A 12,093-nucleotide genomic window follows, 5' to 3' on the forward strand; every position below is an offset into this window, starting at 1 on the left:
TACACTGGGTGGTGGTGGCGGCGCATACCTTTAATCCCAGTACTGGGGAGGCAGAGGCAGGCGGATCTCTGAGTTCGAGGCAAGCCTGGTTTACAGAGCGAGCTCTACGACAGGCTCCAAAGCTACACAGAGAAATCCTGTCTTGAAAAACAAAACACACACACACACAAAAAAAAAAAAATCAAGGCTCACCTGGTCTGGTGCTGGGCTGTGGTTCAGACCAGACTATGCCTTTGGCAGAAAGAGCTCCATGTTAAAATCTAGGTGCAGGGGCCGGGCAGTGGTGGCGCACGCCTTTAATCCCAGCACTCGGGAGGCAGAGGCAGGCGGATCTCTGTGAGTTCGAGGCCAGCCTGATCTACAAGAGCTAGTTCCGGGACGGGCCCCAAAGCTACAGAGAAACCCTGTCTCGAAAAACAGGTGAGAAGGCTTAGCCAGTAAAGGCAAGACTGATGACCTGATCTCCATCCTGGGGCCCCACAATAGAAAAAAACCATCTCCTTCCAACAAGCAGACCACACAACCATAAACAATAAATGTGTTCTAAAGAGCCAAGTGCAGAACTCTATTAGGAATATCTACTAGTGTGTAGACTGAGTGAACTCATGAGACATCTGCTATATGCTGAAGAGTGTCTTACCACCAGCTAAATGACCCCCACTACAGGAAGTGATGCATGCTTCACCATAGACAGTATCCTACCCACAATTCTACGGCCACCCAAGTTGTTACTGAAAGTTAGGAAGATAGACAAGCCACTGGGGTGGTGGTGGAACACAGCTGAAGCCCTAGGTTCATCAGTTACCAGTACAGTAAAAACCAATCACAGATAGAGTCCACTGATTTTTTTTTCAATCATTGTTTTTATTAATTGGCATTATAGGATAAAGTGCATAGTAAAGACAAAAAAGGAAACACATACTTACGAAAGGGGCTTTTGTGATCAATATTAGAAAGGACCTGAGATGGCTAAATTTGTTCTAAGGAACTGGACAGAGGTGCAGATGCAGGCCTGGGGCCGGAGCCTGCAGAAGCTGCTGGCATGCTAACCCTGCCCAGGCAAAGGCTGCAAGGGAGGGTGCTGGGACAAAGACTCACAGGAGGTGCTGCTGACACTGAGTGTGCAGATAGCACCACCACCAAATCTCTCCTACAGAGGCCAAGGACACACATACCACCCTCGCTATTTGCCAGTTTCAGGAGGGTGCAGGGGCCACTCAGCCTATGCCTACTGTAGAAGCCCCACCCCCAGGGACCCCACCAGGGATGGAAACTATGTAACTGGGTCAAGGGGAGTTGAGTAGGTCACAGGCCTCCATCTCCAGAAGGGCAGGAGCCCAAGGAGTAGGGTGCCAGAATTCTTGCGCTCCTTGGGTAAGTCGTTCCTAAAGCTCTGGGCTGCTGTTATAACAATGGAAATTAGTCTGCAAGTTAAGGCTTGGCCATGAGAAGCAGTGCACCCTGGGAGCACGCAGAAGGGCTGACCATGCCAAGACCCAGTTACCCTAACAGCCCCAGGTGGAGGCCAGATGTTCCCAGGAGTCCTGCTTGCTGCAGCAGAGGAGGTGAGAACTGTGGGCTCTGCTTAGAGCTGGAGGTAAAGTGCTTATTCTAGCGCAGGGGTTCATCTAGAATCACATGTGGGCAAGCAAGCCCTAAAAGTGGATCCTTAAACAAGTGCGAAGACTAAAGGATACTAACAAACTGGTTCCTCCGCAGGGGAGCCAACCCTGCCTGGCTCTGAGGTTGCAGGGCAAAAGGCATTGGGGTGCCATCTTCTACATCATCCTGCGGATCTCCTCAAAGTTCATCAGGTTGTTGGCTGTGTCTGACCAGGCAGGGTACTGGGCTCCATCCATCTCAGGGGCCAGCTGGTTGCTCCTCACCAGAGTATGATTTTCACCGCCAATCACCTCCTTGCACTCAGGACAGGTGCTCCTCTGCATGGCTCCCCCACACTCAGTGATCACATAGATGTGGCCGTTGGGGCACTTGAACCAGTGGCCACGAGAAACACCCAAGGCAGTGACAATCTGCACCCGCTCTTCCTCTGAGATGCCCAGGCAAGAGCAGGGAAGTGTGCTTTTCAGAGCATCCATCTTTTTCTGCACAAGCTGTTCGTCTTCCTGGGTGAACTTACATGTTTTTTCCAGAATATTCCGGATGCTGGAGACCTCTTCTGCTATGCTGCCTTTCACCTTCTCCTCTGCCATCTTACAGCGTATCAGGAGGGTCACAAGATAAGTGAGCCTCTGGATTTCACTCTGGAGGTCGCTCAATTCCTGGCTGCTGAAGCTCAGGCGCTTCCTGGCCAGCCACTCATAGACCTGTTCGAGTCGAGTCCTCACTTTGTGATGTTCTGAGTAGTGCACCTTTTCCAGGGACCCCTCCAGATTGGCCAAGTGGTCGTAGAAGCTGATGGAATTTTCCACAAGGCCCAGGTCCTTCACTGACAGGTTTTTCTGGGCCAGCTTCTCTTGGAGCATCAGGAAATTTTCAGGATGCAGCTGGAGGAACAGAGTCTTGCTCTCCAGCAGGGCCTTAAGTTGTTCCTGGCTGGCTGCAATCTCCCCTGCAGAGCCCTGGATCTTTTCCTTGACAATTTCTATCTCTTCCAGACGCTGTTTGATGCTTTTTCCATACCTCAGATTTTTGCGGATGGGTACCTGGCAGATGGGGCAGACCTTCAGCCTGATGGCGACTTCATCATCCTGTTCATTCATGTAGCGGTCCAGGGCTTGCACCTCGAAGATGTGGTTGCAGTCTTCCAGTTGCACAAAGCGGGCATCGGGCTCATCCTCAAAGCCAAAAAAGATTTGGGTGACCTCATCCGGTTGGCAGACACGGCACTTCTTGGGACAAGGCTCCCCACAGAGACCAATGCAAGGGTGGCCGCAAGCCAGCATCTTTGAACAAGGCACGTAGCATGGGGGCCGGTCGCAGGGCTCTGAGCAGAGTCTGGTGCATTGGTAGTGCTGACAGCGCCAGACACAGGGCTCCACACAGGGGCTGCACAGCTCCCCACACTTCTTCTTGCACTGGCTATGGACACAGCGGTTCTGACATGTCCGCTGGCAGGGTGGGCACTCACGGGTGCAGGGCTCCTGGCACTTGTGTGAGCAGATGAGCAGGCGCTTGCAGGGCTGCTGACAGCGCTCATGGAAGCGCCCTTCAAAGCAACTGTTACAGGAGCCTGGGCAGGGATGGCCACAGTCTAGGACGGTGTCACACTTGGCGGTGCACTTGACTGGCAGACCGTATTTTATACATTCCACATCGCCACACTTCACCTGTTGGCTGTGCCCACACTTCAGTTTCACAGTGACCTTTTCTGGACATAGCCGCACACAATCCTCACCACACAGGTGGCTGCATCTGTGACCACATCTTAGGACCTTGGGGCAAGGCTCCTGGCAGCAATAATCTGACTCTGGCATTGAACAAGGGACCATCTGTTCGTGACCACACCGAACAATGATTTTGGGCACTTTTACCTGACAAGACTCGTGACACTTCTGGAAGCAAACAAGTGGGCACCGGTGCCCATCTGGGCAGATGACTTTCTGGCATGGCTTCATGCACTGGAACTCCTTGTGGGAGGAGTCATATGGGTGGCAGGCACGTGTGCACACATGCCCACAGGCCAACCGGAACTCACAGGGCAGGCTGCAGCCTCCTTCTGGCACTTTTTGGAAATCAGAAGCTTTGGATACAAGGGTGTGGGTGTCAGGGTGATTCTGGCAACAGAGGCGGAGGGATGGGCCTATTTGGTTGTTCTCTCGAAGGGTATGGATGATCTTGCTCCACAAGGGCACCTTGGCAAGCATCTGCATGTTCCCAATGCAGTACATCCCCTTCTTGGCCCGGGACAAGGCTACACAGATGCGGTTTGGGATCTGGAGGAAGCCCACCTTCCCCTCTTGGTTGCTCCGCACTAATGAGAGGAGGATGATGTCATTCTCTTCCCCTTGGTACTTGTCCACCACATGAACCTTGATGCCAGCAAATGTCTTGGCAGGCATGAGTTTGCGCAAGCAGAAGAGCTGCCCAGTGTAGGTGGTGAGGATGGTGATCTGGGAGGGGCGATACTCCTGGCACAGCAAGTACTGGCACAGCTCCACCACAAAGTGTGCCTCGTGTTGGTTCTGATGGCTTTTGCCTTCTTGGATCTCCTGCTCAGGAAAGCAGTGTTCCACAAAGTAAAGGTTGGAGGAGACCCCCTGAGAAGCAAGGCGACATGTCAGAGCGTCCTTGTGGTGCCTCCCCTTCCCTTCAGCACTGGGACTAAACTCAGGGCCTCACACATGCTAAGCAGGTGTTGTACTCTGAGCTACACCCCAGCTCTTGGCACGTGTCTCAAGGACACTGACCACTGGCCCTCAGAAGAGACTGCTTTCTGCGCCCTCTACCTCACAACCTTTACTTCTGAAGTCAGTCACCAGGGCACGGAGCTGGAGAAGGAGAAAGTCTGTCTTAGTTTTCCAAGTATCTGATCACTTGCCATGATGAAGGCAACAGGCAGCAGCGGGTGATGAGGAAGGAGCTGATGCTCTGAGTGCTCATGTGCCGACTGTTGCACAGGCCCTTCCTCAGCACTGCTGGGGACAGGCAGGAGCCACTGTTCTTACCACACAGAACACCTGCAGAACGCTCTCTCTCTCTCTCTCTCTGTTTTTTGAGACAGGGTTTCTCTGTGTAACAGCTCTGGCTGTCTTAAAACTAGCTCTGTAGACTAGGCTGGTCTTGAACTCAGAGATCTGCCTGAGTGCTGGAATTAAAAATGTGCACCACTATCGCCCAACTCAGATTCTATTTTTCTTTTTATTTGTGTGTGGGTATGAGGGGGTGGGTGCATGTGTACGTCCATATGCGGGTATGTACACTGATTGTGGATGCCCATGAAGACCAGAGGATGCAGAGAGGCCAAGAGATGATCAGTGTTGGATACCTGGGACTGGTGTTGTGAGGTCCCCAGTGTGGGTGCTGGGAACTGAACTTGGGTCCTCTGGAAAAGCAGCACAGACTTTTTTAGACAGAGTCTCCCTATTATGTAGCTCTTGCTGTCCTGGAACGTAGACCAGGCTGACCTCCAAGTCACAGATCCACCTGCCTCTGCCTCCCAAGTGCTAGGATTAAAGGCGTGTGCCACCACGCTGGTTTCAGGTCACACTCTTAAGCACCTGAGCCATCTCCAGCCCCTCTACTACTTTCCTTTCCAAGGAAAGGAAACTTCTAGGCTGACACCATCAGAGATGACCAGGTAGGACAGACTGACCTTAATCTGCTCATACTTGAGAACAGAGGGATGGTTCTCCAGATCCTGGTAAATGTGGGGGGTCAAAAGGCGGGCGATTTCAGGACGCATGCGGTGCTGAAACGACAGATGTTGGGATCAGCAACAAAAGCAAGACAAAGGGCCACATCTCTGGAGCTGCAGCACCAGCAGGAAACCTGCAGAGGGAACACTGAGGCGCACTGGGAGAAAGCATGATACAAGCGGCTGGGTCCTGAAAAGCAGGGGACCTTGTAGTGGCTGAAACCGTCTTTCTGATGGGCAATTTCAGGTAAGCCAGCTCTAATTGCTGGCACGTGGCACAAACCAGAAACCTTCTAGACGTCTGTAGCAACACAAACCCAGCCGCTCACCTGGTGATTCAGACGGACGAAGGGGATGTTCACTTTTACCAGCCGCTCAAACAGGGACACCTCAAGGTTGAAGTTCTTGGCCAGATCATACACGTTAGCACTGGGACGTAGCTGGGGAGAGAAACAGATGAGAATTCTCTGCTGGAACACACTGATCACCCGCAGCATGTGTCTGAAGCATAGTCTTCATAGGTGGACACGAGTCTCGGTGCTGACAGGTCAAGGATTAATAGTGACGAGGACTGGAAAACCCAGGCGATATAATGAAGAGCCAAGGGTGGAAATTCTTTAGCTTGGCCTCTCAACAGTGACATCTGAGTTGACAACAGCATGGAGGAAGCTGCCAGTCATTTATCCATTTGAAAAGCAAACCATGAAAAGGGACAGGAAGGACAGTGAATGGGAGCCCTGAGCAAACGAAGTGAGCCAGAGACACAGGACAACACCCACTCTTGATTTTGAGAAGGTCTCGCTAGGTTCAGCTTCTAGACCCAGGTGTGGTTGTGCATGATGCTGTAATCCCACACTTGAGAGTTGGGGGCAAGGGTCAGGAGTATAAATCCATCCTCAGCTACAAATTCAATTCAAGGTTACCACGGGCTACATAAGACCATCTCAAAATCAAAGAAGCTTGATTTTTGACATCAAGAGCAGTGAAAAGCCCCTGGGGGGTGGGGGTAGAGAGTGACATGCTCTCATTTACAGGAATTGTGAGGTTTGGGCTCAACTGAGGCAGGCGTATCAGTATGTAGCACAAGCTTGTGGCCAAGCCTGGCTAATTTACTTTTTGTTGTTTTTTATATTTAATTGACTTTGGCTCCTTTTCAGGGGACAGACCAGCAGGTAGCAAAAATGGAAGTAAAAGACTAAAGAACTTTCTATGCAATTGTCCATGCAAAGGGCTGGAGAGATGGCTCTGTGGCTGGTTAGAGTACGGGCTATTCTTGCAGAGGATCCAAATTCAATTCCCAGCACCCAGGCAGCAGTCATAACTGACTGTAACTCCAGTCTATGGGAACCTGTCACCCTCTTCTGGCTCCACAGGCACTGCAGGTATGTGCACGATGACATACACGCAGGCAAGATACAAACATTCACCATACACATTAAAGAAAAAGGACACTGTTTAAATCTTTTTTTTTTTTAAAAATCTTTTTTAAAGGCACGGTGAATTTGAACTAAGCAAGGTAGTACAGTTCTACAATCCCAGAAGCCTGAGGCAGGAGGATTACAAATTTGAGGCCAACCTAATCTGTATGGCTGGGGAGGGGCCCTGGGTGCAATCTCTAGCAGTGGCACTGTGCAGGAAAAGAACGTGGGATTCAAGGAAGAGCAGGCATAGAAAGTCACCAATAAGCTCGAGGACTGTTACACAGAGACGCCAGAGTCCCCTGTCCTATTTTCCAGAGAACACCCCACCTTCTAAGAATTCTTGCTTTACCTGCTGGTGGTCCCCAATCAGAATGAGATGCTGGCAAGCTTTGCTTAGCGTGGCAATGGTGTGGGCCTCAAGAACCTCGGCAGCCTCTTCTACAATGACGATCCGAGGCTCTACTTGCTGAAGGATCTGGCGGTACTTGGCAGCACCTCAAATCAGGAAAGATGAGAGAGGCTCCTTTGAGCTGGGGCACAGAACCCAGAGGGCTACCTCTTCTGTATCTTTCCTGGGCTGACAGATAACTAAGCCCTCCTTCTCATCTGGGGCTGAAGTGGCCACTAAGCAAGAGGATGGGCACTGAGTGAGAGGGTGGGCACTGTGTGGTCCTGAGCTTTATGCTTCTTGATTATTGTTTTGAGTTTTAAGCTCTGCAGCAACAAGTAGGAGACCATCACCAAGAGTTCCCAGGTAAGGGTGGCTTCACCCCTCTCTGCAGTTTTCTTCATTTGATGGGATCTGGACACCACGGCGAACTCGGCTTCAACAGGTAAAGCCCCCATCTTCCTACCTGTGGTTGTCATGCCCACAACCTGGGCATCTTTAAGGATGTGCAGGTCTTCCTGGAGTCTCAGTTCAGCCATTCTGTCTGCTGATGTGCGGTACTGGCGTTCATAGCTGAGGATCCTCCGGCGAGTGTCAGCTTGGTACATCTGTAGCCACAGCCTGGAGAATGAAACCAGGGAAAGGAAGCCTTTCTTCTCTAAGTGTTTTTTGAGGAAATGATATACCAGTTTCTGAAGTGAATCCTAAAGCCCTACAGAGCTGACAGGCCAGGCAGAGAGAATGAGACTCAGAGTTATAGAAAACAAGAGAAAAATGGCTGGGTGGTGGTGGTGCATTCCTTTAATCCCATTATTTGGGAGGCAGAGGCAGGCGGATCTCTGTGAATTCCAGGGCAGCCAGGGCTACATAGTGAAATTCTGTCTCAAAAAAAAAAAAAAAACAGAAAAAGAAAAAAGAAAAAAAAAAACAAAAAAGAAAGAGTCTAAAATGCCACATAAAAGATGTTCAGAGTCCTTGGGATAAGGAAGAAGCGCAGGCACAGGGTACAGACAGCTCTGCCGTCAAAGCTTCCCAGTGGCTTTCTACTTTTCACCTCAACTGTATGAGGTCCTGCCCAATCTGACACATTCCCCATCCTAGAACAGAAAAGGAATTCTGTGGGAAATGACACAGACTGACTAGGCTTGGGCACCATACCCGTACCTATAAAGCTGCCAGCGGGTGTTCAGGTCCAGTTGCCAGATGTCCTGGATGGCATTGGCCTCAGCCTCAGTCATGGTGTTCAATTTGCGAAGCTCAGCCTTCACTTTTCTCTTCATTTTCTTTTTCTGGGTACGCTGGGTCTGTAGACGTCAATACCAGGCCAGAGATTGAGCAGAGGCCCCAGCACAGAAGTGAAGGAGTTACCACCCCAGCAGACATTGTCTCATTCTCTCAACAGCTACTCCAACATGAGAAGCTGATCAGAGGCTCTAGACCCTGCCTGGGTCCCAAGCCTGTCTTGTCTTTTATCAGGCAGTGTGACCTAGGTGCTGGCTGTCGACTTGGCAACATGAAGAACCCTGGGAAGGACTTCCCCTGGTCAGCAATGGCTGTCATTGGCTATCTTTACTTATGTTTGACCTTCTAATACCACACACAAAGTCTTCTATAGCGTCACAACATTTTCTAACAGGTGGGTTTGTGCCATACCTCCATCCTTCCCTTTCCCTGCTTCTCCTGCCTGAGCTCGCCTGGACTATCACCTGTTTCTCTTTCTGAAGTGAAGTGGGTGTGTGTCATCAAAGCAGAGGGGATTGGGCTCTCGGTGGATGCTGCCTAAGAGCAGGTGTTTAGTTCTTGGCCTGCCACAGGCCGACTACAATGGCCCAATGCACTCACAATATCTTAGGAGAAAGCATTCCCTTCTGGATCTGTCACTGAATGAGGTTACAAGATTTTAGGAAGATTGGTGTGTGAAGCAGCTGTCACTAAAGTCCCCACCCCCAAGTGACACAACAGAGAAAAGCACAATACACAGTTCTGAGAACTGGGCTCATATCTCTGCCCCACGCAATGCTGTTGACCCAAACCAGTAAGGTACAGAGAGCATCAGGTGAAAACTACTGCATCCAAATTGTCCTTCAGAGACCTTCATTCTTAGTAAGGGGTTCAAATCGGTATTTGGAGTAGCCAGTCTCCTGCTGTCACAGTAGCACAGAGTAAATGCTGCTAAGGGCCAGGTCCTAGGCTTATTGAGGACGAAGCCTGCACTCCTGTCTTGCTTCCATCCTCTATGTCTACACTGGCTGCTCATGAACAAGGGAATGAGGCACTGTCAGTATGTACCACGTTCTCCTGAAAACGGCAGGGGAGCACCCTGGCACCTGTTTCTTGTCTAAGTTGCTAGTTCTTGCGGGTCCCCTCTGACTGACTGTAGCTTTTCTGTCCCCAGCTGTGAGGATGACCTGAAGCCGCAACAGTCACAGGAGTGGTCCAGCCCTACAGTGTCTGCTTCAGTAGAACCTAACTCAAGCCTGCTTGGTAAACCTGAATCCTCTTCCCCATTCTAGGCCTTAGGGGAAAAAGTGAGTTTACCTCCCACTCTTCTGCAACTTGCTCCTGTCCAGCCGTAGTTCCAGGCCCATACTGGTCTAGCCTCATGGCCAAAAGGATTTTAGACAACTCCTGGTCCGCCCCATTCTCTTCCTTTTTTCTTCGCCGGGGTCTCACCACCTCTTCTTCTTCAATTACTCGGTCTGCTTCAATCAGGTCGGCTTCCTCAGCGATGTCAATCAGGGAAGACTCCTCTTCCCCTTCCTCCTCCTCTTCCCCTTCTGCCTGGGCTAAGAGAGGAAGCAGGAGGAACAAGGACGCCGATAAGAGCTCACACAGTTTCACAGCAACAAGCAGGGGAAGGGAATGTTAGGGACAGATACCTAACATTTTTTGTATGTTTGTGTTGTTACACTTTGTGATGGTTTAATAATCAGATAAAAAAGGCTTTTTTTTTTCCTTTTTGGAGACAGAGTCTCATTGTGTAATCCTGCTATGCTCTATGAAGACCAGGCTGGCCTTGAGCTGTAAAAGATCTGCCTGCCTCTGGCCTCAAACTCACAGAGATTCACCTGCCTCTGCCTCCTGAATGCTGGGACTAAAGGCAAGTGCCACCACTGCCCAGCCAAAACTGTTTATTTGGTTTTTTTTTTTGAATTTTCGATTCAGGGTTTCTCCGTAGCTTTTGGTTCCTGTCCTGGAACTAGCTCTTGTAGACCAGGCTGGCCTCAAACTCACAGAGATCCACCTGCCTCTGCCTCCCGAGTGCTGGGATTAAAGGCATGCACCACCACCGCCTGGCTCCAAAACTGTTTTTTAAGAAAGGTTTTACTCTATCAAATATACAAATGAGGGTAAGGAAAAATAAAATGTAAATGTGAAAATTACTTACTTTTAATGTGTATGAGTTTTTGCCTGCATGTATGTCTGTGCACCACAAGTGTGCCTGATGTTGATGTTGGATGCTCAAAGGCTAGACGTTTGTGAGCTGCCATGTAGGTGCTGGGAACGAAACCCATGATCTTAACTGCTAAGCTCTCTCTCTAGCCTCTCACTCTGTACAGTTTCTGTTTCTTCTCTGAGTCACTCTTGCCATATAGCCTAGGCTGGCCCCTGACTTCTGGGATTGTAATTGTTCACAGCCATACGTTAAGCTCTCTGCTTTTTTTACAGTGACTTTTATTATTGTCAATATGTGCATATGTGTGTTGAGAAAAATTCTCACATAGATCAAGCTAGCCTTGAAGTTGTTATACAGTTGGGTTTTTTGAGACAGGGTTTCTCAACAGTCCTGCCTGTCCTAGAACTCACTATGTAGTCAAGATGATTTTGAACTCACAAAGATCTCCCTCTGCCTACCTAGAGTTGGGATTAAAGGCATATGTCACCACGCCCAGTTTCAGGGGTGCAGAGGATGTGCATGAAGGCCAGCAATGTGCCGAGCTCTAACTCCCCAGGTCTAACAAGCACTTCCATGTCGTACTCAACAAGAGCACTCTGTCATTTCTACTGTGCCTGCTCGGTGTGCGCCTCGCTTCCCTGCAGTCTTCTGCTGACTGACTCAGACTTGTTAAGCATGGGCACCGCATTGAGTCATGTGGTTCTGGCTTTCACCACACTCCAGCTGAAGGTACGGTGGATCACATGGACTTCTTACCTGTGCTCTCAGGTGCTGCTGGAGGAGCACTATGAGTGAAAGAACCCACACCAAGTCCCAGCCATTCAAGCATCATGGAATGCTTCGAGGGCTGGACACAGACCCAGTCCGCATCCTGTGAAGGAAGAATTGTCGGTCGTGAGACTTCTATGACAACCGGTTTGAAGACAGTGTCTCCTCAGGGAAGTTAAAATTCTTTCCTCTGGGCAGAGGTGGCATGCACACCTTTAATCTCAGCCAGGTCTAAGGAGTGAATTCCAGGACAGCCAGGACTATACAGAGAGACCCCATCTCAGGAAAAAAAAAAACACAACCAAAAAACCAAAAAACCAACAAAAAATTTCCTGAGGGCAAATCTCAAGAGCAGGTTCTTTCTTAATCTGTATGAAGTTCTGGGTTCTAACCCAAGCACAGAAAATCTAAACCAAACCTTAAGGTTCAGAGGCTATTAGGTTGCTGATACATATCTGTGATCTTAACACTCAGGAGATGATGTAAAGGGGTCAGAGGTCTAAAGGCCAGCCTCAACTATATAGTGAGTTAGAGACCAGTATGGGCTACCTGTGCCCTCACCTTAAAATAAATAAATAAATAAAATAATAAATGAAATGGGGAGACTACAAAACTGGAACATTTAATACTATTTACACAAAATGTTAAAATCCAAATATCTAGTCTTTCCTGACAAAGTCAAGAGAACCCTAGCAACAAGAATCCTTTGTACCAAATGGCAGTGAGCAGCTGGAGCTGAGCTGTACCTTTCAGATGGTCACAGGCTTCTCTGTCCCACCGTTTCTTACCAGCCCAGTGAGAC

The 12,093-nt window shown here is 49.6% G+C and overlaps 1 protein-coding gene across 3 annotated transcripts in view; it reads right to left on the minus strand.

Annotated features, from left to right (window-relative positions):
• Positions 1 to 843: 843 nt before the first annotated feature.
• Positions 844 to 12,093, minus strand: part of Znfx1 (zinc finger NFX1-type containing 1) — a 32,095-nt gene continuing 20,845 nt past the window's right edge. For all 3 annotated transcript variants that reach the window (XM_075963121.1, XM_075963122.1, XM_075963124.1), the window contains exons 7-14: positions 11,280 to 11,394; positions 9,665 to 9,912; positions 8,291 to 8,430; positions 7,593 to 7,747; positions 7,088 to 7,233; positions 5,647 to 5,757; positions 5,276 to 5,371; positions 844 to 4,220 (exon numbers count right to left, since the gene is read on the minus strand). In XM_075963121.1, the coding sequence (XP_075819236.1) occupies positions 1,779 to 4,220; positions 5,276 to 5,371; positions 5,647 to 5,757; positions 7,088 to 7,233; positions 7,593 to 7,747; positions 8,291 to 8,430; positions 9,665 to 9,912; positions 11,280 to 11,394 (3,453 nt within the window). In that variant the 3' untranslated portion in view covers positions 844 to 1,778. The remainder of the gene's footprint in view (positions 4,221 to 5,275; positions 5,372 to 5,646; positions 5,758 to 7,087; positions 7,234 to 7,592; positions 7,748 to 8,290; positions 8,431 to 9,664; positions 9,913 to 11,279; positions 11,395 to 12,093) is intronic.

Source organism: Microtus pennsylvanicus, chromosome 2 (assembly GCF_037038515.1).
Source record: "Microtus pennsylvanicus isolate mMicPen1 chromosome 2, mMicPen1.hap1, whole genome shotgun sequence".
Taxonomy (NCBI): Eukaryota; Metazoa; Chordata; class Mammalia; order Rodentia; family Cricetidae; genus Microtus; species Microtus pennsylvanicus.